The following is a 26,845-nucleotide window of genomic DNA, read 5'->3' as shown; positions in this document are numbered from 1 at the left end:
GACTTGCCCAAGAGAAATGACACACATAAAGGTGAAAAAAGATTTTCATTAGATGAAAATTTTATCACACTGTAGTATGATGCAAACTACTTAAACCCCCTACTGCCCAGTATTTATTTCTCAGTTTATATTTGGAACCAGTGCGTGACTATGAAAGGAATTACCTCCTACACACTACCTCTCTTGTATCTTGCCATCATGAAGATTCTCATCTTAAAAAAAGCTGCTTTCTCCACCTCAAGGCTTTTACCACCAGACACTTTTAACAAAGCCCTTCTTAAGTGATAGATTTCATCAATACCATCCTATTTTCATTCTTGAAATGGCCTGTATGCAATTACTCATTTCAAACATGGATATATACATATAGACACTATAAATTAATCTGTGTACAAGTATACGTAAATAAATATATGCATGCACATATTTATTTTGGTTCTCTATCCAATCAGTCACTGTAATCAATAACAGAAGTGGGTTGCTGAAGAAAATGAATGTGATTTCCTCTGTAAACATTAAATGATGCAATACCTACCTGGCACTTCCATCCCATTACCCAGTGAATAAGTGAGACTTCTGATTTCTATCTAGGTACTTCATTCAGCCTTAAGGGCTACAAGTCCCCCCTCCTACCTCTACCCTAGCCAAAACAGCTTAGACATCCAAAAGTTACTGAGAGATTGTGGATCTAATTTCTCAAGACACTTCTCTATCTAAAATAATAAAGTTATCATACACATTTAGGGACTACTTATGTCTTTATGATAGCAATTATGGCTAGAGAGAAAATAAATCTCAATAATATTTAAATAGACACCATGCCATATTAACCTGGCTTCGTGTTAACATGGCTTAATATAAAAACCAAGCTCGCAGGCCTATATTTTATCACTAACCATTTTTAAATCCTGACTGAGAAAGGCAAGAATTTTTGGGGGTGACATCTTTAATTGGACCAATGACATAGTTGAGATAAAGACAGACAAGCTTTTGAATGCAAGACATTCTTCCTTAGGCCTTGTATTTAAAAGCTTCTTTAACCTTACTGGACCAACAGCATGGTTGGGATAAAAGATATCACCCCAAGAACTCCTTGCCTCTCATGTAATTCCTGGACTACCATGGCTACATCACTCTACACTTCTAAGAAAAGGCACAATCGGCTCTAATGTGTGATCTGCAATCAGGCCTCCTGCAATGCCACATGAGACACATGCATTACCTGGTTAATCACATCTTAAGTATAACGTGTAGATGGGGCCTAATACTACTAAATCTTGACTGGACAGTTTCCTAAAGGGGATGATTTAGTCCAAACAAGGATTTATTCAAGAAAGTCCTATGACCTGCATTCTACAGGAAATCAAACTGGATGATCACAATGGTCATGTAGAACTTTTGATCTACAAATCTACTACTAAATTCAACATTATATATTATCATCAATTTACCTGATTTACAGCTGGCAAGACACTGCCAGCAATTGATCTCCTACAGCAAAACACATTTTCCAGTTTTGATACATATTACTTAATTTTGATTCATGTGCAAGTGCCCTATGTGCATAGTTTTCTCTCTAGTCTGCGACTCCCGTGATGCACGTGATTATACTGGGAGCAGTTAAAAACTTCTGAGGGTCACATTTTTGTCCTGCAAAGTCTAAGTAAGCAAGCTTTTTGCAGGTGGAGTGGGTGGATAGTTAAAGGGATAAAATTCACTGCCGTAACCTGAAGACTAGTGCCATAAAAAAGCAGCTAGGCACCCAGCACAGTGGTGACTTACATGACAATCACAACCATACAGCCGTAGCAGAAACCAGCCCCTTCCCCACCCCATCCCTATCATATCCAAGAACATTTCCCCTGTCACCACACCCTAATTAGCTACTGCTGAATGTAGGGCATAGACTTAAGTACATCAACTCAACAGCTGAAACATCAGCCACAGTTCTGCAGCACAATTTTTTTTTTGTTTTTTTATATATAAAACAAAACTGTGACAGACAAAGGGTGGTTTGAAGACCAGTACAATTTTTTTTGCATTTTTTAAACTTTTTTATTTTATATATGCATATACACATACAAAATAAAAAAATGCAAAAAAAGATTGTACTGGTCTTCAAACCACCCTTTGTCACAGTATTACTAGAGAAATTACAGATGCATATAAGAGAAACAAAAACCTTGTTTACAAGGAATCAAAGAAACAGGGCTGGAAGGGACCTCAGGAGGTCACCTAGTCCAACTGCCTGTTCATCCTTATCTAAACCATCCTAGACAGGCATTTGTGAAATCTATTCTTAAAACTTCAATAACAAATCAACTACCTGAAAAATCAGAAACACCCTAAAACTTGCCATAGGTAAAACTTGAGAAAGAAGGCACCACACTGCCACTACAAGATCAGAAAGCAGTTTGTTAAACTGTGCTCAAGCAATCCAAGGAAGAAGACCATGCTCCTGACTAGAGGAAGGCAAAACCCCCCACAATCCATACATAGGCAAAACTAAGATTTTGAAAAGGAGGGTGCAGGCAGTGTGGCACATTATCACCACCAGATATGGGATCCTGATTTCCCCGATAAAGCAACAAATTCTCTGATAAAAAAACCTGAAATCTGTGATAAAAATTAAAAGCCCCCCACAGCCCTGCTAATGCCTCTTACTCCCCCCCCCCTCAGCCCCCCAACCCCACACACACAGGCACAGACACAGACAAACACAGACATACATACACACCCCAGCAGGTAGCTGTGGGGAGCGGGGGGACAGGGGGGAGGAAGAAGGAAGGGGTTGGGCGGGCAGATTGAAAACGGAGTGGAGAAGTGCGTCTCTATGCCGGCTCTAGCTTTCTTGAACATCTTGATGGTGCCTCCATCAAGACCATTAAAAAGGATGGAGGGTCATGAACTCCTGCAGAGTGAAGAGAGATTAGCAGGAATCAGGGAGATGAAAATTAGCCAACAGATTCTCTCAGCACTATCTGAATAGAAAGGCCACTGTCCCTCCCAGGCTGCAGTTTTTAACGTTTGGGTAGAGCAGGAATCAAAAGGTGGAGGGTGCAAGTTTACCTCTGCACCCTGCTGGATCCACCCCTAAGTCTGTGCCTAAGGATCATTTTTTCCTGATCCCAAATGCAGCCTAAACCAGGCGTGGGCAAAATATGGCCTGTGGGCCAGATCTGGCCTGCAAGGCCATTCTATCCAGCCCACAGGGCCCCTAAAAAATGTAAAAAATTATTATTTCTCTGCCCTTGGTTCCTGTCAAAAATGACAGGAACCAAGGGCAGCAGGACCCAGGGGAAGCCCAGTGGGCTCCAACAGTGGGACCTGCCCAGCCGCACCCCACCCCAGCTGGGGCTTCTGGCCTGGGAGGGTATGACTGCCCCATGCCAGAACCACAGGTAAGTGGTGGGGAAGAAGGGTGGGGGGGACCCCAGGCAGGGAAGGAGCCCCTTCCTCACCCCTTGCCAGTGCCCCATGCTGCAGCTGCCTGCAGCCTGTGTGGGGCTGCCTGTGCCTACTCCGGACAGCCCTGTGTGGGCTGTGAGTAGCTGCAGCAGGGAGCGCCAGCCATGGGGCAGGAGAGGAGCTGCTTTTCCCCTCAAGCTCAGCTTTTCCCTGGGCTCCTTCCCTGCATGGAGAAAAGCAGCCCCTTGTCTGCCCCATGGCTGCCGCTCCTTGCTGCAGGTGCTTGCAGCCCGCATGGGGCTGTCCAGAGCAGGCACAAGCAGCCCCAGGCAGGCTGCGAGTGGCTGCAGCATGGGGCAGCAGGCATGGGGCAGGTGAGGGCCTACTTCCCCCACCTTCCCCACGCTGGCAGCGGGGCCAGGTTAACAAGCTGGTGCTGAGCAAGGCACCAACAAGACATCAACTTTAGGGGTCTACCGAACTCAAGGAAGCAGCTGGCTGATTTCATGGGCAGATCTCAGAGCTGACAATTTTTCTGAGCTGAGGACAGTGCCCCCCCCATGCCTCTGATTGGCCAAGGGGCCCCAGCAGTCCCACTCTCCCTACAGACTGCCCCATGGCCCCAAACAACAGCTTAATTACCATGATTGAGCCCAGGGAAACCATTAACCATATGTTATTAACCATGGATTAATGGCTTCCCCAAGCTTAATCTGGGTAATTAAGCTGTGGTTTTGGGCCATCCCCAAGTGGCAGGCTTCACGATTTTGGCAGGCTCACTGGGAAAACAAAACAAAACAAAAAACTTACCAGCAAGCAGAGAAGCCCTGCAGTTTTAGAGCACAGGAAGGGGGAGGGTGGAAGAGGGGAAAGGGGGGTGGGTTGGGGTTGCTCACAGCAGGAAGAGATGATAGACCCTCAAATAAAACATACACCTTATTTTTAGAAGGTAGAGTGTAGAAAAAAAAAGATTATTCCAGTCACAGCTGACTGTGTGATACAGAGTAAGGCCTCCTGGAAACAGGAGTCCAGCAAGTGTGGCATCAGGAACTTGTCCAGCAAATATGACAGTAGACTGTCCCCTGCAATGCCACACTCCCTGGACATTCTAGGTTCCCAGGAGGATGTACTCTATCACACAAGGTTAGGCCCCAGACCTTTGCAAGGACAGTAGCAAGACTGTTAGTTCCTTACTGCAAGTAGCTCTTTATAGAAATTCCTGTAAATAAAGTGCTTCCACATTACAAGGCTCATGAAGATACTACCAGCACCTGCTTAGAGTGCTCGGCCAATAGCTATGGCAGTGAAAAGGTTAACATAAGACTCCACTTCTTCAGCTTGCTGAGCAGGCACAAGTGACAGCCATCTTAGTAGCCACATGGCATGCACAGTGCCTGCAGCCCTAATTCTTTTCTATTGAAAACAGCTTCCCTGCTTAAAACACATACTCTAATTTTTTTTTGTGGGGGGTGTTATATATGAGAAAAGACAGCATATTATTTCAGGTAGAACAGTACACCCCTCTGGTTATGCTGCTTCCAGTAGCAAAGCAAGATAACTCAGAACTAGTGCCATGCAGGGATACAGAACTATATAGATACACCCTCAAAGGAGGTTAGAAGTGGTCAGTTCACCACCATGAAAGGGAACATCCCAAGGACACTAATACAGACCGAGACACTAGCTGACAGATGTGCAAACAGCTGCAATCATCTCTATTGGGTGGTCCCATTGCCTCATCCATAGTTTCAGTGCATGTGTGCCTGCATCATGCATTGAGTGTGCCTATTCGCAGAGCCTGAAAGACTTAGTTTGCTATGCCTATTGCTAACTGTAAAGATTTCAAGAAGCCTATCCTACACTGGTTAGAATTTTTTGCTGCTTTCTACTGTACCATTTTCACAATGTTAATTAACCCCACCAATGTCACCCCTATCCCAGACCACTCTGTGGACCTTCTGTCCTGGACAGTGTAGCTCACCAGCTGTCACAGGGTAGGAGTTAGATAGATAACATGGGTGTGCTGAACCTCTTCCAATTTCCAGAAGGAGACAAGTCCAAAAGAAATTCAAGCCCCAGTGCAGGTAAAGTACGCTAATACATTAATGGACACAAATGATCTTGGTGGAAGACGTAAACTCATTGTCCTTCAGCTCTAAAGACAACACATATTCCCTTAAAACACTTACTGACCATATTCTCAGTTGTGAATGATGCACCAGTTTGGGGAAGCAAATCTCTCAAACAGAGAGATGCCTCATGTACCTGCAAGTACTCTAGCACTCCTCTCTAAATTCATGCTTGGTATTACTTAATAACTGATCACAGGGGCATCTTGTGATAAGACTTTCACATAAAGGTCAGAGCCTTAATTTTTTTTAGCACTGTACCAAAGTTTATAAAGACACTGAACATATTATGATCAGCTCATTTTATGAAGCTTGTGGATTAGGAGCACTGTAGTCCAATGATCCTCAACTAGACTGCTATGGTACCCTGGGGTACCCTGAAATTCTTTCAAGGGTGTTGCAGGGTGCCATACAATGTTCGCACATCTAGCAGTGCTAACATGATTCATAAGATTAACGCAGAGATTTCAAATAAGAATCTACAATGTTAAAATATTCTTACCCATTTGGTCTTTCAGAGTTTTGGTCCTTCCGAGTTCTTGGCAACAGAAAAATATCTGTTAGTTCTCACTCAGTTTTTGACAACAAAAAATAAAAGCTGACATTTTCTAAGGGGTGTCTTGAGTCTAGAAATGTTGAGAATTACTGCCACACAGTCAAATGACCTAGTCTTGCTTTCCTTTGATCCCATCAAGTCCAGATGTTCAATAAATCACTGAGGTGCATGAGCCACTACTGTATAACTCAAAATGTTCACCCTTCCTCTGATTAACTCTGCAACTCTTCACAATACCTCTAAAGTAAGTACACAGGGGTGGAACCCTTTGAAATACCAGCTCTTAAACAAAAAGCTTTATCTCAGGAGGAAAAAAACTTCCAAAAGAAGTCCCTTCAGAATGCAGGTAAAGAGCAAGTACTGTGCACAATTTATCATCTAAAGACACTGTGAAGGATAGAACTGGAACCCTTTGTGCACAAGTACAGGTCACGTACAACCAATATGACAGGTCACCTTGAACCAACCAGTTACTCTATCAGGCTGCCTATCAAACCCCTGACAAGAAACAGAGCCCTTGTCTTGCTATACAGGCACACTGGCTTGAGTTAACTCTTGACAGACTAGATTAGATTAGATTTCTATCCCAGATGACCCAATATATGCACTACTCAAATCCACAAGATTAATTATGGAACTAAATGCCTGATCAGTATAAATTTGTGTTTAGTCTTCAAGAATCAATTTAGAAAAGAGAGAGAACGCAGGTCCATATATTTGTATGGGAAGACCTGTGATGCAGATCTAAGAAACAAATCCATTTGTATGGGGAGGCCTGTGCTCTCTGGAAGAAGAGTAAGATCCATACTAGCTAAGAATATGCTTAATGCAGCTTTAAAGAAAGACAACTCTTACAGAAAATATTCATTAACTTGAAATAATAAATCAAGAATGCTATTAAAAAAATAATTAAAAATGTATGAGGGAAGAATGTGTGTGGGTGATATTCCTTTACTGGACCAAATGTATGGTTAGGATAGCCTTAGACAGGCTTTTGGATTTCAGAGTACCCATCTAGAATTCAAGGAAATCTATCTGAATCTCTTTAAAATATACACATCTCTAAAGAAAAATCTGCATATGAAAAATGTTAGTTTATTCAAATTTCTAAACTCTGGCCCTCCAACACCCAATAACATTATCATTCAAAAGCAAATTTAAAATACCAATTTCAGTATGTGAGTCTTCAATCATGATTACCTGAGCCCCTAAAAACTATAAAACATTCTGGACTGGACACTTTGCTCTGCTTCCAACCTGTACAAAACATATCTGCTAAAATCTGCCTCAACTTATGCAACAAGCATCAAAGGCTCCTTCTGAATCTCTCCACTGCCACCTGCCCTCCAGTTAAAGGACAAGAAAGTGTGAATTTCCTGTCTTCCTTTTCAAAACCCTTGACAACTCCACACCTCCCTAACTTGCACACTCATTTCTTAGGGCAGAGTCTCACTTACTCACCTTGGCTAACAATGCCAGTTTTATCTTCCTGTTCCTTAGCTTCAGACAAACATTTTCTTCCTTCTTTTCCTAAAGAATCCCACTGATTTCTCTCTCTCCCCCACTTGTCCATCCCACTTCTACACTTTGATGCAACCACCCACTTCCAAATACTGACACACACACACCTATCTAGAGCTTGAAAAATGTACTAGCCATTTAACAGTCAAAGGACTAAGCTAAACTAAGGTCATCATTGTCCAGGAGTAATTCTCTGACAAGAAGTCACACCCACTAAAAATGAGGTTGGGGTTCTCCAGAAAATTAAGAAGGGAGAACCCAAAATACCATCCAGTCCCTTGGCTTGGCTTTGGAGTCTTGTCTTTTGCAGCTTCCAAAGAGCAGTTGTCTGGGCATTTTCACTTCACCCAACTATCAGAAGAGAAAAATGCCATCCTCTAGAAATCCTCCTGCATGCTGTGCTGGTGGTTTCCACTAACCTTCCTCTCCTCCAGCAACCAATTCTGGGTTCTCCCCTATACACCATATATAGCTTCAATATCAGTCTCTGGCGCTGCTAATGCTACTCTAACTTTCTATAGCACAGTGAAATGGACCTAATACTTGTTCATTTCAATGTCCCCACGTTTCCAGAGACAAAAGTGAAAACAAGCAAATGTCAGTTTTCAGTCTCTTACGGTTTGGGAAAAAAAAGCTAAGAATGACATCAGACATACTAGAGTTGCCCATGCATATGGGGTTAGGACTCATTTTCACTTGCAAATTCAGTGATCATTTATCAATATAGACCTTAACATAGACAGAGCTTTTGTACATGTTAATAATGCATCTTCCAAAATCTATATTATAATGACTTTGTCCGGGGTACACTAGGATTGAGCAGCCATATAAAGGTTGGGAAATGAGGACTAAACTTATCTGTACACTTTCATACTTTTTAAGGTAATAATGAAGCACCTTGCAACTTAGAAAAAACTTTACCAATATACATCCACAGACTTCCCCCATCCCAAAAAGAGTTGGGCCCTGGGCTTCAAACAGCTATGTACACAAGTCATTCAGTGGAATTCCTCTCATGTATAAACCCAAGTGCAAATGAATATAATGAACTGCTGTCTCAGACTTTCTTCATTAAAGACCATATTGTTACTGTTTTTAGTTCAAACCATGCTTCACAGCATACAACCAACATTTCACACTATACAGCCTCTGTGTACTCCTTTAGCATAAATACTAGCTAATCTATCCAAACTCCTAACTAACTTTTGTCCAGCTTCTCTGAACACCATCCAAAGATGAACTCTCAAACTGCCAATAGAGTCTGAACTTAAACTGTCAGGAAAACCCCCCACCAAAAACACATGTTGGGAGATAAAGCTTTGGCTGGGATGATATAGTTGAGGAGTGAGAAGGGAGAATCCAAAGGGTGAAGAGGACTATGAGTAATCAAAAGTATGTGAATATCCATACTTCCAGTTCAAAAAAGGTCTGCACCTCCATTTGATATTGTTTAGAGGTCCACAAATGAAAAAAGATTGAAAAACACTGAACTAGATGACGTCCTGAGGTCCCTTCCAACCCTAATCTTCTAAGATCGCATGACAAATGCCTTGCAGCTAAAGATCATTACAATATGCCAACACTACACAACTTGTAGATAATGTTTGTTTAACATTCAGCTTTTCAGACACTTCACGGACAAACCGCAACTATTACTGCACACTTAGGAAACTTTGGGAACTCTGCACGGAAAGAGTTATATCTTAGAAAAGTTTGTTCGCATCCAAACTGAGCGATGTCCTCCTCTTGGCAGTCCATGCCAAACGCATGACTTTTTCATCCCCACAATCAAAGTTGCTCTCAGCCAACTAGGAATGAAATCAAAGAGGGCATGGCTTGGCAATACAGACCTTAACGTAGGCAGAGCTTTTGCGCCTGTTACTGCATCTTCCAGCATCCATGCTACAAGGACATGGGGCACAGTGGGCACACTAGGATTAAGCACTGCTGCCAAGGGTGCTAAGCACATCTCTACATTGTCAAACCCGAGAAGGTACAAACGAAGCACTCGCACCTAATACAGCAGCTCCCCCACGCACATACAGGCTCTGGGCTCCCCCCAGGAGAGCCCAGCCCTCGTGCCGCGCCCAGGGCAATTCCTCTCGTGTGTGAAGCGGTGCGCGGCGGACTCGCTGCTCAGCTCCGGCTCCACCGTGTCGCTTCCCAGCCCTAAGCCGACCTCTCCCCTCCGCGAGCTCGAGGGAAACTGAGGGCAAGCGGCGGGGGGGGGCGGCCGTGCCCGGTCCCTCAGCACGGCGGGCCCCGCTGCCGCTCCCCACGCGCCGCGCCCGGGGAGCCGCGCGCCACGCGGGAGGGCGCGCGGGGGCTGCGGGCCGGCCCGGGCCGGGAGACCAAGGCCGGACAGAGCCGGGCCGGGGCAGGGCGGCCTCACCATGAGCACTTTGGCCGCGTTCTCCAGCTGGGCGATCACCTCGGAGGCGCCCCCCGCCGCCGCGGCCGCCGCTGCCGCCATCATGGTCTCTCTTCAATGACGCGCCATGCGCTGCATTGTGGGACCCAGCGGCCGCGCAGCCAATCCCGGGCCCGAGGCGGCCCCACGCCGCGCCCAGCTCAGCCCAGCCCCGCTCTGCTCCCTCGCGGGCGGGCGAGCTCAGCCCGGCGTGGCGGGAGCCCGGATCACCTGGCCCGGCCCGGCCCGGCGCGGCGCGGCGCCCTCGCACCGGCCGCCGGGAAGGGACAGCCTCGGGGTGGGGCTCTGCGCCGGGCGGGGCGGGGCGGGGCGGGGCAGCTCGGTGCAGGGCCCGCTCTTCCGGAGGCGGTGGCTGGCTGCGCTCCGCTCCTGCCTGGAAAGCGGGCTGGGGGCCCTAAGAGGGTTTGTAACGCCGCGGGGCCCTGCTCGGCCTCCCAGGGGTGCATGGCGGGGCCGGGGGCTGCTCCTGCCTCGGGCTCAGACAAGCCCGCGGGGGGGCTCCCGGGGTTGCCCCGCGGGAGGCGAGGGGCGGCGTGGCTGTGCCTGTGCCTGTGCCTGTGCCTCTGCCGTGGGGTCTCTCCCGTGCTGCTGGGCTTCGCTGCTTCCCCGCCTCTGGCTGCTGCAGGGGTCAGGGTGTCTTTAAGCCTTCCCAGAGACTTGGACTCTGGCGGGACCGAAGCCAGAGGTTACTGGGAAGCGGGTCGTGCCCGGCTGGTGGTGGCCGCATTTGGGGTCAGGAAGGAATTGTTACCCCGTGGTCACATTGTTGCAGACGGGGGGTTTGCCTTCCTCTGTAGTGACAGGCGTGGCGGGTTGAGCGCATACTGGCCACGTTTCATAGAAGCAGGATATAAGCTGCGGTTCCTCTGCTTTCTGCCTGGCGGGTTAGGCTGTTGGGTCTGCCAGGCTCGATGGTGGTCTGTGTACAGAGTTCAGATTACAAAGCATTTAGGATGGTTTGGATGGGGATGATCTTGCCTCAGGCAGGGGTTGGACTAAACCTCTGGAGGTCCCTTCCTGCCCTATCTCTCTGTGATTCTCTCTTTCCTTGTAGCTGCAGCCAAAAGTTTCTCATGGCCGTTGCTGAGCATGGTGTTTGCCATCTTGTAAGCAAGCTACTTTTTTACAAGATAGACTTGGAACAAATGCATTTCTAATCCATTCATCTTTGTATATTTCTCTTTTATGGTAGATGTTTGATATTTTTATAAGCATATGAATTTTTAATCTATACTATGTTAAAATGATTTTTTCTGAAAGATTTTGTCAGCCCTTGAACAGATTGGTTTTGCACCATTCTCAGGGAGATCTGATGTCCCTGAAACCCGCACTGATTGGTTGAGGGTGATGGTACAGGGTGTTAGTCACAACCCCTCATTACCTGGTGGGTGTTGTACCTGTGCTTTGCAGCCTGTGGGCCAGAATTGGGGCCCCAGGGGCAGTCCATGCACCGCGAGGGTGGGCCCCGTGGCGGGGCAGTGTTTCCCAGACAAGGGGTAGACCTTCTGATGTCGGGGACCATGTGCTGGGGGAAGGGGATTCTAGGACCAACATGGCAAGCAGGGCAAGGTTTGGGGTTGTGTGGGTGGGTCTTGTGTCATAAACCATAAGACAGGGTGTGACTTCTGGTTCCAAGTCTGCACCTCTCCTCCGAAAAGGAGTACTTCTGAGACAGAGGGACATCCAGTGGCAAAGGTGAGGGTGTGGGACTTCCAGTTCCAAATTAGTTATCAGGGGGCAGGGCACCTGTCAAGGGGTGGAGCTATCCTTACAGCCCTCAACAGCTCGCTGAAACTCATTAAGTGGCCCTCCAATCAAAGTAGTTGCCCACCCCTACATTGTAGGTAGCTATTTATTTTGATTTCCCCTTGGCAGACCAGCAAGACCATCCTGAAGAGAATGAGAGCAGTTCTCCAACTTTAGAGTCAATGTGCCCTGCCTATTCATGCATGTGTTGAGACGCAGGGGTTAGTGAAGGTGTGAATGCTAAATTCTAAAATAGGATTAGAGTTCTTTTTATTTAGGAAAATTGTTAGATGTACCAAGAATTCCAACCAAAAGAAACATATAGGAAAATTAAATGAGCTCAGGAAAAGTGAAGGAGTACCAGAAAAAGTTTACATTAAGTGATTTCAATCTTGCTGCGATAAAGAACATTTTCACATTTTGCTTCCCAAAAGGACATTGTCACATTCCATTTTCACCTTCAACTAGCGTGGAACATGAATAATAATAAAGTTAACTATTACCACCCCTCTCCGTAACAGTTCTCAAGTCTGTGGCCTTTACACAATATACCATGAAGCCCTTGTCTCAACATGCTTGAGACAAAGGGGTGGGCAAGATACTGCCCACGGGCTGAATCAGGCCTGCCAGACATTTCTATCTGGGCCATGGGCACCCACCAACAAAATGTACTCTGCCTAGCCCTTTTGCCCACAATGGTGGAAGCGAGGCGTCCACATGGACACCCCTCCCCCCAACAATATACCCTATTGCACTTCACTCCCACCCTTGTGGGCAGAAAGGCCTGGCCCAGCCAGCAGCAGCTTCCAGGCAGGGCTGTGCTGCCGCTGCCCCAGAGGACCTGCTCAGCTTCCCCAGTGTCCCACTCCAGATAGCAGGTAGGTAAGCGGTGGGGGACAGGGGGCTGCTGCAGCTGGGTGAGAGCAGGGAGTGTGGGGCTGGTGGCAGCATGGACCCCATGCCTAGAAGAGCGGGGGTGTGGAGCTCAGGTGGGCATGGTGTGGGTGTAAGGGAGGGAGGGTGGATGTGGGGACCCCCCCACAGTCCCCCACATGGCACAGCCCCCACTGTAGGCAGCAGCAGGCAGGAAAGGGCACTTGGGGTGCATGTGCCCTGTGCAGGCACTGGCACCCAGTGGTGCGCAGCTCCAGCCAGCACTGCGTCTGGGGGCAAGGAGCACAGCCTGCCCGACCCGCCTCTACCATGGAGTCTTTGCGCAGCACACCTGCAAGTCCCACACTCACCCATCACTGGGGGAAGCCCTGCACTGCAGCCAGCTGCCTTCCCTGCCACCTGCCATGCAGCTCCCAGGACTCTGCCAGAAGTGGAGGGGAACCCCAGCCACTGATTCACCACGGGGTCCAGGGAGCTGCATGGCAGGGAAGGCAGCGGGCTCCGGCATGGGGCTTCCCCCAGTGCCGCACAAGTGCAGGAGCTGCAGGCAAGCTACACAGAGCCCCTGGGATACAGGTTGGCCAGGCAGGCTGTGTTCCTCGCCCCCGCACACAGTGTTAGCCAGAGCCCCATGCCACTGGGCACTAGTGCCTGCGCTGGACCACAAGTGCCCCTGCCTATTGCTGCCCATAGCAGGGGCTGTGTGCCATGTGAGGGAGTGTGTGGGGGCCCCCCCACCCTCCGTCATACCCCACAGACCTTACACACCCTCATCCTGCCCTCACAACTTCCCCATATATACACCTCCCAACATACCCTATGCCCCCCACATATACAACCACAGCCCCTCACAACCCCCACACACACCACCATACACACACATACTCTTCACCATACACACACATGCCCCACACCTCTCACACCCAATATACAAGAGTAAGACTTTATTATTGAGCTATTATGCAATCCCCTCCATATATAATACACAAACATAAATCATGACAAATATTTTTTGTAATAAAATTAAAATACGTTATAGTAGGTGTTTGACTTTTAGTGAATGATTGAGTTGTTTTTTGGTTCAAAGACGGCAACTCTCCCTTCCCAAAAGAAGTATTTCTGGGGGGGGACAAGGGGAGAGACTTCCCATGGCAAAGGCAAGGGATTAGGGGGCAGGATTTCAGATCCCAATATGGTGACCAGGGTGCGAGGCAAATGTCAAGATACGGGGCTACCCATATGGCCCTCTACAGCTCACCAAAACTCATTAAGTGGCCCTCCTACCAAAATAATTGCCCGCCCCTGAGTTATAAGGACACCAGAGTATTTTGTTTATGTACCGCTATGCTTTCCAGTCACCGTTCATTTTTTATATCTGGAGATCTTGATACTACTCTGTTGTTTAAAACTAGTTTTTTTGCCACTAATCTATCCAATATTTGAGGGTTTGTTTTTTTGGTGCAGACAGGCATAGCTTGACAAAAGAGGAGGTTTTGTATTTTGCCATCAGGTGCTTTTAAATAGGCAGAAAGGTTTTCAATAGAACGTACAGCAATGGATTCATCATGTTTTATGACAACTTCAGACTTCCATGTTATCAGCCATATTGAGGAGTCTCCTTAATGCTGTATTGTCAAGCTAACAAAAGTCCATTCATTAACTATCAGTGAAGCCACTTCAGCTGCTGGATTGGAAACCCACACTTCCTTAATGTTATATTTCACTGATTTAGTGATGTAAATACAAGAGGTTCAAACGTTTTGAATACTGGATGCACATTTTGGTTGTGCCGCTCAGTAAACTTTTGCTGGAAAGAAGTCATGACCTCTGCTCCATTTTAATTGTACAGCTGAAGATACTTTTTTATAGCTGCTGTTAGGTTTAGTTCATTTTCCTTAGTGCACTGATTCGGGCTGCCAGTTCATAAAGAGTTTAATGAATGAGCTGCTAAAAATTGGAGACCCTCATTTGTAGAGACTAGGTAACAGCAGGGAGGAAAAGTGGAGGTGTGGAATCTCCTAGAAGTGCTCTAGAGCAGTGGTTTTTGAACTTTTGGGGCTACATTTCCCTTTACCTGCAAAATGTTGTCTTTCATACTTCCTACACCTGGCATCCCTGAGTATCTACACCAAAGTCAACACTCAGTAATGCTATTACTTACCACAGGTTGACCAGTAAGAAGCACCACCATTGTTATTAACTCTTGAGCATGTACCCTTTCCCAATGTGCTGCGTACTCCCAGGACTATGCAAACTCCTGTTTGAAAACCACTGCTCTGGAGTGAAAGAAGGGAAGGGAAGAAGTGACTGAGCACAGGAGTCAAGGCATAGGAATGCACTAGAGAAATGTCTTTTGGGATGGGGAGGGAAAAGGGTAGCGGCACAGATGGGAATGACATAACCAAAGAGGAAGGACTCTGGGAAGTAAACTTTAAGTCTCCGGTTTCTTCTATCACCACCTCCCTATAGGTCTCTCCTGCCCACCCCAAACAAGTTCACACCACCATTCTCCGCCTGCTAGCCCTGGTATCAGCACTCTCACCTTGCATAGTTTCTCAACTCTGCTTTTGCTGAGTACCCACTACTCCCCCTCCTTTATTCAGCTGCCTTTTTTTTCATGTATGTGTAAGGAGCCTTCCCAACTATGCAGCCTCCAACCACTCATCACTAGCCCCTATTCCCCCAGGCAGGATAGCCATTTGGGCTTAGACAGATTCCTTGCTTTGGCTTTGTTTCCCACTCTCAATTCTTTCCTTCTATTATCCAGTTTTTCCTGGAATACCTCCCTGGTTTCCTCCATGACTCCTCCTGTGAATGCTTCATCAAAAACCTTTTACGAAGTCCTTCAGTAGCAACAAATCCAGGATAGTAGCTTCAGTGGTAGCTGATCTAATACCACCCATTAACAGTGACCCCATGAAGTCTGCCACTGATCACAGGACCAATTCCTGAGGGAGTGTAAGAGACAGTGATTCGTCAATAAAAGAAGAGACCCTAGTACAAGAGTGGGCAAAATGGCAGATCCAGCTGGCGACTGAACTCCATTTTTGAGCAGCCCCTGCCTACGTCACTGTGGCCAGTTTCCACAGAGACACCAGGAGCAGTGGGGCCATGACAAGAGGGGGGCAGGATTTCCATAGAGATCAGTCCAAGCAGTGCTGGCAGGGAGTGTGGTTGGATGGGGAGCTGCTCCAGGGCCAGAATTTTGCAGCAGTAACAGCATGGTCCAGAGCCAGGGCACAACTGCAATCAGTCCAACAAAAAACCTCATGAGAATAGGTTATACTGGTCCTGACCCAAAAGGAAAAAAGCGTCCGTCTTTGTAAGATTGGTCTGAGGAAAAGGAGTTTCTCAGCACCTGAAAAATTGGAATTAAATATTGGTTAAGTATCCATCTGGTATTTTCTTCACACATTTTACTATTACTACCTTCTTCCTCCATTTAAGCTAATTGGTGCTTATGTGTATTTGCTGAGTACAATTCACCCTTGATCCTGCTTGAGACGCTTTCAAAATACAAATGCATTTGATACCCATTTCTAGAAAGATAAGCTTAAAAAGGACCTGACAGTTTATCAAGTCCAGTCCTGCTCATGTAACCACCGCATATAATCCCTTTCATAAACCAATAGAGCTCTCGCTCGTCAGGAATTGATTCCTTTTCTGAGGGTTCAAGGGTACCATGAGCTGTAGTAGCATACGGCTCACAAAAAAAACACTTCTTACCTGGCGTTTTTAACTAGATGAACCTTGAGTCTGGACTAAATGGAGCAGCTGATTAAAGCCATGATTTTAGAAATGCCTAGAATTAGGTTTTAATGACCAATCATTTCTTTTTTGGACAGAGAAGGAATATTGGCAGGAGACACAAAAACTGTTGGAAGCAAAGTAAAACATCTCTGTTTACAAGGGACATTGCTGTTCAGCCTTTAGTCATCATCAGGTTTCTCAGAAAGTCTAAATTTATCTAACCAAGTCTTGGAAGGCCACATATTAGACATTTAGTAAAAGGACCAATAGAAAAACCAAGGACCATAGGGACCCGTGTTCAGTAACTTTTCGGATCAAGCCAGGAGTTCTACCTGTATTATCTCTTCTTGCCTCAGGTAAACTTAGTTCCCCAAAGTTTCATAGTCCTCATTTTATGCCTTCAAAATGCATAATCTACTGCTTGAAATAAAATTTGCTAGCTTTTTCAGAGCCAGTTTATATATTTTCAATCTATCAGCAGTAGTGATAATATTGATTTAATTTAACAAATAATTTAAAGTAAATTTCAAAGTACAATTTCTGCAGATGCAGAGAGGTGGTTAGCCATGTTAATCTGAAGTCAGGCAGAAAATAGGTCACCTTAGGATGGAAACAGGTACCACCTTTTGTTGCCTTTGTGCTGCCATAAATATGTGCTGCTCTGCCTTGAGCAGAAGACGGGACTAAATGACTTTATGAAGACCCTCCCAGCCCTATGTTCCTATAAGCTATGAGCATAAGTCTGGTTAGGGCACAAAATAAGCATGTTGCAGGCATCTCTGACATGTAGGGGCATTTACGAAGGCTAAAGATATTTGTCATGTCTGCAAAATGTTATCCTACATTTTAAATATTTCCTAATATTTTAAAAGTCTTTTTCCTGAAAAACAGTTAACATTCTGTGGTACTGTTGGTGGGCTGGTTGTTCTTATGTTGTATGTAAGGTGCTAAGATGTTAGACTCCCATTATATTTACTGCAATGGCACCTGAAAAGGTATTCCTTTATACAAAATACATATTATGTAGCATGTAAAAATTCACCGATACATTGGTCCATATTGTATCGGCACTGATAAAAGGAAATTGATATTATTGGCAGTCGGCATTTTTTGGCTGATGCAGCTGATAATATTGCCAGTAATTGCCACATGCATGTGGAGAGCTGCAGCATGCACACAGCCAAGAGTGAAGCCCAGCAGCGTGGAGAGCGGTGTCTGGTCAGTGAGTCTGTGTGGGAGAATGGGCATAGAGGGCATATTGAGGCCCCCACAGTGAAGGAGGGAGTAGGGCTGGGGCTGGGGCAGGGGTAGGCGCGGGGTGGAGCCATGGGCAGCTTGTCCAGGGGGTATGGGGGGGCCATAGATGGAGGATAGCTCCCACTGCTGCTCGCACTCGGGGCAGGGAGGGCACGGGGGCACGTGCCTCCCAGATCCATGCATGGGGTGAGGGTGGGCTCCCCACTGTAGGCTTGGGGTCAGAACCTGTGCCAGGCTTTTCCCAGAGGGAGGGGCTGAGCTGGGGCTGTGTTCAGGGCAGGCAGGGGTGAGCTCGGCAGCTCTAGATGGGAGTTATGGGAGGGCTACGATGAATTTTGGAGTGACTGCAGCCCACCCATAGCCCCCAACCAGTGTTTCCTCTAAGCTGTGTGGCGTGCACAGTCACGCAAGTGCGCCTGGCAGCGTGGCATAAGCACACCTGCATGTCCGCGCTTGCCACACAGCTTAGAGGAAACGCTTGCCAGCACTGCCGCTGTCCGCCCTGCCCTGTCCAATCCAAGCACAGCCCCGGCCTAGGCTTCCCACCAGGTAGAGGCCAGTGCAGCCCTGGCCCCAAGCACACAGCGGGCAGCTCGCCCTTGCCCCACACACAATCTAGGGGGTATGTACCCTCCATGCATCCCCTGGGGTGCATACAGTGGTATGATCTACTGCCCCTAGCCACTGGACAAGCCATTTGCAGCTCCATCCTGCACCCTGTCCCACTCCAGCTGGGCAGCACTTTCCCCTGCTCCAGCCCCACTTCCTCCCTCACCGCGGAGGCCTAAATATGGCCCCACCACACCCCTTCCCCTCAACAGACTTACCAGTTAGATGCTGCTGTCAAAACTGCCAGGCTGCATATCAGCAATCAGATTGGTATCAGCCAATGTGACTGGTCAATAATCGGCCATCAGTATTGAGCCAAAAATTTTTTATCAGTGCACCCGTAGTGGCATGTTATCTTCTAGCCCAAATGATAATGCATTTGTTACAGGGAGAAGTAAAAGTCTTACTTACAGGCTTACTTACAGGCTGGCACTGCTCTGCTTGCCAGCACCACAGCTGAACAAGACCTGGGTGTCATGATTGACAACAAAATGAACATCAGCCACCAATACGATGCCGTAGCTGGCAGAGCTAACCAAACACTGGCATGTATCCACCGAGGCATCTCAAGCAAGGCAAAGGATGTCATCCTCCCCCTTTACTTGGCCTTGGTGAAACCTCTGTTTCTACCTCTTTAGACAAACTTAAACTTATATCCTAATTTAGTATTTGGATTAGTTATAACATATATCTGAATGCCAGAAGAACCAAATTGATACAATTTCCTCTTTCAAAAGTTTTTACTGCTTTCTAAAAAAGACATTACTAGGGATCCTGGTTCTCTCTGTTAAAAAAATCTGGAATTTTCTAATAAAAAAACCCCCCAAAATCCACATTTTTCTGTGATTAATTCTATAGTAGTGTTTCATTTTAATCAGAAAATTTTGGATTTTTTTATCAGAGAAAACAAAGATCCCTGGACATTACTGTTGATTTGAGTCAGGTTAATGTCAATGTTTTTAAAACAAAGCAAAGAGCACCAATAAAGATAGGAAAAAATCTTCCATGCATACTTGTACAGACATTCTTTTCTCCCAATTACAGGAAAAGGAAGATAAAAGTTATTTCACAAACATTTCAGCAACTTATTTTATTAGCTTTGCCTGTACCATTTTGTGAATGAAGTTCCATTAAATCAGCGTTCACAAAAAAAATTTCAGGCCAGGTCTGGATTTGTTTATTGACAGAGCAAGATTTATTTTGTGATTAAATCAAATTTGTGTTGGACAGGAAGGCAAGTAGTTAAAAGTTAGCTCACCTAGCTAACCAAGTGAAACATCACACATCTTGCATATTCTGTCTTAACTACTCAAAAGACTATTTATAGTGAATAGTTAACAATCTATTGCTATTGTTTCTGCAGAGCATTCATCAGGCTTTCAAAGAAGGAGCAAATCTGTAAAAAAATGCAATTTGTAAATTGGAAAAATGTTTAATTTGCCAAATAAACAATGAATTGCTGGCCTCACTCACTTACCACATACAACCTAAACTCCAAGGCTGGGCAGATCTAGGAGGGTGCAGTAGTATAGTCACATCCCTCTGATTCCTTCTCCACCCAAAATTTAAAATCAGCTGCCTGGTAGTGGCAGCAGCATTTCTGTTCAGGCAATAGTGAGAAGGGCACTTGATGTGGTGGCTCATTTGACCCTACTTGATTCCTTCTAAATTCTTCAGGTGTTAACAAACCTCTTCTTATTTAATGGTTTTGATGTTCCACTAATCAAGCTATCCTTTCTTCTGCCATCCCAACTTGAGGGCCTGGGAGGTGTGCTGCCCAAATTCAGGATGTCACAGAAAGACTGCCAAAGCTCATCCATCCTTTGGACCCCTACCCATTCCTGATTGTCCATGTAGGCACTAACGATACTTCCAGGAATGACACTGAGCAGATCAGAGGTGACTGTGAGGCACTTGGTGGGAGAATTAAGGAACTTGGATCACAAGTGGTGTTTTCATCGATTCTTCCCATGGAAAGCAAGGATCCAGGCAGAGACCACCTACCCCATTACAGAAGAGGAGAGAGAGCCAGAGAGCAACCAGTTGGCTCTAGGTCCTGGAGGAATTAATACAGGTGGAGAGCCCTTTAAGAAGATCGCTGTTCACCCCAGGTGCAGACAGAGCAATCAAGCCAGTGACTGACAGGCCTGGGGCAGGAGGGGTGGTTCAGGTGAACCAAGCGGATTGGCTACAGGCTTGATAAGGCCAGAACTACAGACAAGGAGGGAGACTGGCTCTGACCTGCTAGAGTAGAGGAATTCTGGACTCTTCAAGGGCTGCAAGGAAGTCCAGCAGCCCCTAATTTTGAAACTAAGTTATTTTGGTTATACATGTATTTGTTACCATGAAGTGACATGCCCCCAGGCTGGGGGAAAAGATTTTACTTTGGAAGCAGTTGTGGCTTAGGTCTGTGTTTGTATTTAAAACTGGAGGACTGGAAGCAGCTGTAAGGGGAGACCTGGAGGTTGCAGGCTGTACCTAGAAGTGTGTTGCTATTATTGTGAATGGAGAACTTGTTCCTGTTGCCAACAGCCTGTGAGCACAAACCCAGGCCCCATAAAGGATAGAAGTGGAAGGAGAGCCTGAAGCCCCCAAAGACTGAGAACATGGGCCCAGGGCCCGCAAGGGCAAGACAGAGGCTAAGGGGCCCAGATCACACAAGGGTGAGACAGGGGCTGAGAGCCTAGGGTCCTGGAAGAGTGGACCTTGGGCAGAGGGGCGCAGCCAGAGTAAAGTGGGCCAAGACCAATACCAAGGCCACGGGGCTGCAGCCCAGCAAGCCCCCCTGACCTCAAGGGGTAGCTCCCAGTCCTATGATAACATCAAGGCATGCCAGGCAAGACAATGAGGTGGGACCCTGAGAGGACCCAGGTGGTTGCTAGGGGGTGACTTGGCCATCCCAGGGCCTGACTTGTTACACTATCATATCCTAGAAGTGAACGTATTGCTGAGACAGTGGTGTCAACATGAAGGCTTTGGCTTCTTTGTCTATGGGTAGATATTCTTGCAAGGAGCACTGTTATGAAGAGATGGGATCCATCTGTTAAGAATGGGGAAGAGCATCTTTGGGCTCCATCTGGCCAACCTAGTAAGGAGGGCTTTAAACTAGTTTCCACAGGGAAAGGAATCATACCTCTCCAGCAAAAAGCACACAATCCAGAGGAGAAAGGACTTGAAGAACCAACTTAATTCTGGGAAAGGGCCAGAGAGCTACAGGACTGCAACAAGTGTTACGAAAGGGAAGTGAGTAGGTCAAAATGCAAAATACATCCAATACATGTATACAAATATGAAAAGTATGGGGAATAAAGAAGATGAGCTGGAAGCTGAAGCCTATGAAAAGAACTGTGATCTAATTGGGAGAAAGGGGGTGGTGTTGCCTTTACATATAAAACACATACACCCTGGTTCCCTGGTTCAAGAGGAAGAAGACAGAAAAGTAGAGTGCATTCAAGTGAGAATGAAAGATACAGCACCAATGTAATCATGGGGATTCATTACAGACCACCAAATCAAGAAGAGGAGGTGAATGATGTAGTCTTCAAGCAGGTGGCAAACCTATACAAAAACTAAGGGATGGTACTAATGGGAGACTTAAATTTTCTGGATATCTCCTGGAAAAACAATGCAGCCAAGCACAGAATGTCAAGGTGGTTCCTAACCTGTTTGGAGGACAACTTTCTATTCTAGAAAGTGGAGGATACAACTAGGAGATCGTCTATCTTGGATCTTGTTCTGACCAACAGGGAAGAAATAGGAGAAGATGTGAAGGTGATGGGTAACTTGTGAAGAAGTGATCACAATACGATATAATTCCATATCCTGAGACAGAGAAAGCATGAGGTCAACAAAATTAGGATACAAGGTTTCAAAAAGGCAGATTTCATCTGACTTAAGGAGTTATTAGGCATAGTGTCATGGGAGCATAGATTGAAAGATAAAGGCACCCAGGGCTGGGATCTTCTAAAGGGCACAGTATTGGAAGCCTAACAAGAAACAGTCCCAACATGATGGAAGCACAAGAAGAATAGCAAGAGACCAATATGGTTGCACAAGGAGCTTCTAAAGTACCTCAAATGCAAAAAGAAAGCATAGGGACAATGGAAGAATGGGCAGGTCACCAAAGAAGTATACCAGAAAATAGCAAGACCTTGCAGGGACAAAATTAGGAAGGCAAAGGTGAAAAATGAGCTGCACCTGGCAAAGGTGGTTAAGGACAACAAGAACAGGTTCTAAAAGTATGCTAGCCAGAAAAGAAAGACCAAGAGGTCCTCTCTTAACAAGCCAGGGGGGATTCCTAACTGAAGAAGCAAAGGAGGCAGATCTATTCAACAGCTACTTTGCCTCATTCCTCAAAAAATTAAGCTGCAGCCAGGCACCTAATAAGGATTATCTGGATGAGAAAACGAGACAGTCAAAGGGCTTTTGATAGACCTGAATTAATTCAAGTCACCAGGGCCAAATGAACTTCATCCTAGGGCACTGAAGGAACTGGCAGAGGAGATCTCAGTCCCAGGCAAAGATCTTCATAAAGCCATGGGAGATGGGCCAGGCAAAAATGGACTAGAAAAAGACCAGTGTAATGCCCCTCTTTAAAAAAAGGCAAAAAAGGAGAACCCAAGGAACTACAGACTGGTTAGCCTCACCTTGATACCTGGGAAGCTACTGGAGCATATCCGAAGGAAGGTTATTTGCAGGCATCTGGAGGAGGAAATGCTGATCACAAGCAGCCAGCATGAATTTATGAGAAACAAATTGTGTCAAACAAGCTTGATCCCCTCCTTTGACAAAGTAACTACTTGGATAGATGAAGGGAAAGCTGTGGATATAGTGTATCTGAACTTCAGCATGCTTTTTGGTTCTGCAGAGGTTCTGCGTGACCTTCTCAAGAACAAATTGAAGAAATGTGGGCTGGCCAAAACTACCATAAGTTGGCTTAGATAACTGGCTTGATGATAGCCACAATCAAAGGGTAATTACTAAAGAGTCCATGTCAGAACAGCAGGAGGTTTTTAATGGAGTCCTAAAGGGGTTGTCTTGGGCCTTGTGCTGTTCAATGTATATATTAATTGTTCAGGTGCTGGCACGGGAAGCTTCTTGAACAAGTTTGTGGATTACATAAAACTGGGAAGCATTGCAAAAATGTTGGAGGATGTGGGAGCAATTCAGGATCTCGACAGATTGGAAAATTGGGCTAGAGCTAACAGGATGAGGTTCAGTACAGATAAATGCAAGGTGCTACACCTGGGGAAGGATAATCAAAAATACAAATATAAAATGGGGGACACCTGGCTGGAGGGCAGCTCTGTGGAAAAGGATTTTGGAATCTTGGTAGATCAGAGACTCAATGTGAGTCTGCAGTTTGATGCAGCTGTGCAAAAGATGAATGCGGTTTCAGGATGCATCAATAGAATGACTAGGGGCAAGACGCAGGAGATGGTAGCACCTGTCTACTTGGCACTGGTTAGCCCCCATCTGGTGTACTGTGTGCAATTCTGGGCTGTGCATTTTAAAAAGAATGAAGTTAGAGAGGGTCCAGAGGTGGACAACAAAGATGATCAAGGGTTTGGAAAGCAAGTCAAATGAGAAGAGGCTGAAGGAGCTAGGCATGTTCAGCTTGTGGAAAAGGTGCTTAAATGGGAACATGATAGCAGTCTTCAAATATGTGAAGGGCTGCCATAAAGAGAGAAAGCACCTTTTCTCTTTTGCTGCAGAGTAGGATGTGGACCAATGGCTTGAAATTGCAGCAAAATAAATTGAAACTGGATATCCAGAAAAAAAATCTATATTGCTAGAATAGTAAGTCAGGTGGAATAAACTGCCTAGGGAAGTCGTGGACTCTCCATCGCTTGATGTGTTCAAGAAAATATTAGACAGTAAGGGTGTGCAAAATGGGCCCTATTCAATTCAGATTTGGCCCAAATTGGGGACAGTGATTCGATTAGTTGATTCAGATCACTGTCCCTGATTCAATTCAGCTGAATCCAAATCTGAAGATTTGAAGCTAATTCAGAGAATCAGCAATTTCGCCATAGATACAGTTTTAAATGTTTTTTCTACATATGTCGAGGTACCAGGCGTGGCTTGTGAATGCTGGAATGTTGGGAGTGTCCCACAGGAGTGTGAGGGGGACCCCACATGCTCGGCAGCAAACCTGGAAGTGGACTGGATGTACTTTCAGTCCACTTCCAGGTGTGCCGCTGAGTGCACTGGGGACCCCCCTGGCCCCCCCCCAGCAGTCAGCCACATGGGGACCTCAGGTGCCCCCTGAGACCCAGGAGGCATCAGTCCAGGGGGACATGGGTGGTTCCCGTAGCATGCTCCCTGGTGGACCTGGAAGTGGACTGGAAGTGCTTCTGGTCCACTTCTGGGTCTGCTGCCAGGCATGCTGGGGACCCCCACTCCATGCTCCTGTGGGATGCTTTATTCGCCCCACCATCTCAGCATTGATGAGCTGCCTGGTACCTTGAGGTATGTAGAAAAAGCATTTAAAGCTGTGTCTATGTCTGAATCATCGAATCTTTCTGAATCTCTCCAAATCTATTCAAAGGGTTCTGATTTGATTCAGAGAGATTAAACGGTCTCCTGATTTGATTTGGATTTAGAGATTTGGCCACCAAATGGGGCTGAATCTCTGCCAAATCAAATCATTGACCAAAGCTTCGCACAGCCCTATTAGACAGCCACTGGTCAGGTTGATCTAGCTGTAGCTACGTCTATGGTATCCTATGGGTATTTCTCATGGTTCTAGGGATGCTGGTTGTGTCCATCCCCCCCGCCTTCTATTTTTGCTATGTGTTTTTAAGCAATCCTCAGAGGCTTTGGGTGTTGACTACAGCCAAAGCTGGGAACTTTGGCTGGGGTATGCTAATACTCTTGCTAGGACCAAAGCCAGAAGTTCCTGGTTAGAGGGTCTTGCCTCTCTGCTCAGGTAAGTCTGATCACCATATTTAGAGTCAGGAAGGAATTTTAGCCCATGGTCATATTACTACAGACTGTGGGGGGTTTTATCTTCCTCTGTAGTGGGGGCCATGGTCCTCCATGTGGGATCTCTTGAGCATATATTGACATTTTGTAGAAGCAGAACATTGGCTGCCATGGTTCCCCTGCTTTACATGTGGCAGGTTAGGGTATTAGGTCTGTGTTGTGTCAGGATTGATGGCAGTCTTACATTGAGTTTAGATTATGGATTGTATAAAATGGTTTGGCTAAGGATAATCCTTCTTCAGGCAGGGAGTTGGAATAGATAATTTCTGGAGGTCCCTTCCAGCACTATTTCTCCAGTTCTCTGATTTTATGATTCTGCAGTACTGTGGTCTGTTAGCTGCTTGTGGTAATGTAGCTCCCATTTCACAGCCCTGCAGACTGTTCTTCACTCTAACTAAAAACAAGAACTCAGTGAACATCAGCTCAGGTGTGGAAATAACTTTAGCTGAAGCATTGGATGTACTGTGAAGATGCTCAAGAAGGCTAGATTTTATTTTATGAACCTGAAAGATGTCCATTTCATTCTAATAACAACGGGACAACTGGGAATGACATAATCAGCAACCTATTGATCGAAGGGAAGCTGGGTGACAGTGACCCCGAGCTGATCACCTTCACCATCTGGCGTAAAGCTGGCAAGTCAGTTAGTAATACAGAAGTCCTCAACTTCAGGAAAGCTGACTTTGGCAAGCTCAGGAGGCTCGTCAGGGAGGCCCTAAAGTGCCACAACCCAAAGGGAAGGGGAGTTCAAGACAAGTGATTGCTCCTCAAGGGAGCGATCCTGGATGTGCAAGCAAAGTCTATCCTGTCTCCAAGGAAAGGCAGCAAAAGGGCACAGCAGCCCCCTTGGCTCTCCAGGGAACTAGTGGACCTTCTTCATCTTAAAAGGAGGACCTACAAAGGATGGAGGACTGCAACCACCACCAAGGAGGAATACTCTGCTCTGGTCCAGACCTGCAGAGAGCAAATCAGGAAAGCTAAGGCTACGATGGAACTCCAGCTAACTACAAATATCAAGGACAATAAAAAGTCCTTTTTTAGATATGTGGGGAGCCAGAGGAAAAGCAAGGGCAACATTGAACCCCTGCTAAACCAGATGAGACAACTGACAACCAATGTCTATGAAAAAGCATACTTGCTTAATGGGTATTTGCATCAGTTTTTCACCAGTCCCATGGGACCCCTCTGCCCACTGTGGGTCAGGGAAGCCCAGGTGAGAGAGACTCCTGATCGTCCATCAAAGCTGACCTTGTGAAGGAACACCTTGACAGGCTGGATACCTTCAGGTCAGCCAGCCTTGACGGTTTACACTCCAGGGTACTCAAGGAGCTGGCAAGCATCGTAGCCCAGCCCCTGACACAGATCTTTGAGAACTCCTGGGACTCTGGTGAAATGCCCAAAGCTTGGAAGAAGGCCAATTTGGTGCCTATCTTCAAGACAGGGAGGAAAGTAGATCCGGCAAACTATAGGCCCATCAGCCTGACCTCTATCCTGGGGAAGGTCTTAGAAAAGATTATAAAAGAGGCCATCCTTAACAGAGTAGCTGAAGGCAATATC

General features: G+C 46.3%; 2 protein-coding genes across 2 annotated transcripts in view; one reads left to right on the top strand and one right to left on the bottom strand.

The window, feature by feature from the left end:
* XPO4 (exportin 4) overlaps positions 1 to 10,286 on the bottom strand; it is a 128,262-nt gene extending 117,976 nt beyond the window's left edge. The window contains exon 1 of the mRNA XM_090029113.1: positions 10,007 to 10,286. Coding sequence (XP_089885239.1) covers positions 10,007 to 10,090 — 84 coding nt within the window. The 5' untranslated portion in view covers positions 10,091 to 10,286. The remainder of the gene's footprint in view (positions 1 to 10,006) is intronic.
* The window catches only part of LOC149875183 (uncharacterized), a 52,483-nt gene continuing 35,740 nt past the window's right edge, over positions 10,103 to 26,845 (top strand). Inside the window, exon 1 of the mRNA XM_090029171.1 lies at positions 10,103 to 10,447. Within this exon, the coding sequence (XP_089885297.1) occupies positions 10,103 to 10,447 (345 nt within the window). The remainder of the gene's footprint in view (positions 10,448 to 26,845) is intronic.

This window comes from Crocodylus siamensis, chromosome 1, assembly GCF_052110815.1.
Source record: "Crocodylus siamensis isolate JL-2025a chromosome 1, ASM5211081v1, whole genome shotgun sequence".
NCBI classification, from domain to species: Eukaryota; Metazoa; Chordata; order Crocodylia; family Crocodylidae; genus Crocodylus; species Crocodylus siamensis.
The sequence above is the reverse complement of the archived record's forward strand: the minus strand, read 5'-3'. Positions and strand labels throughout refer to the sequence as shown.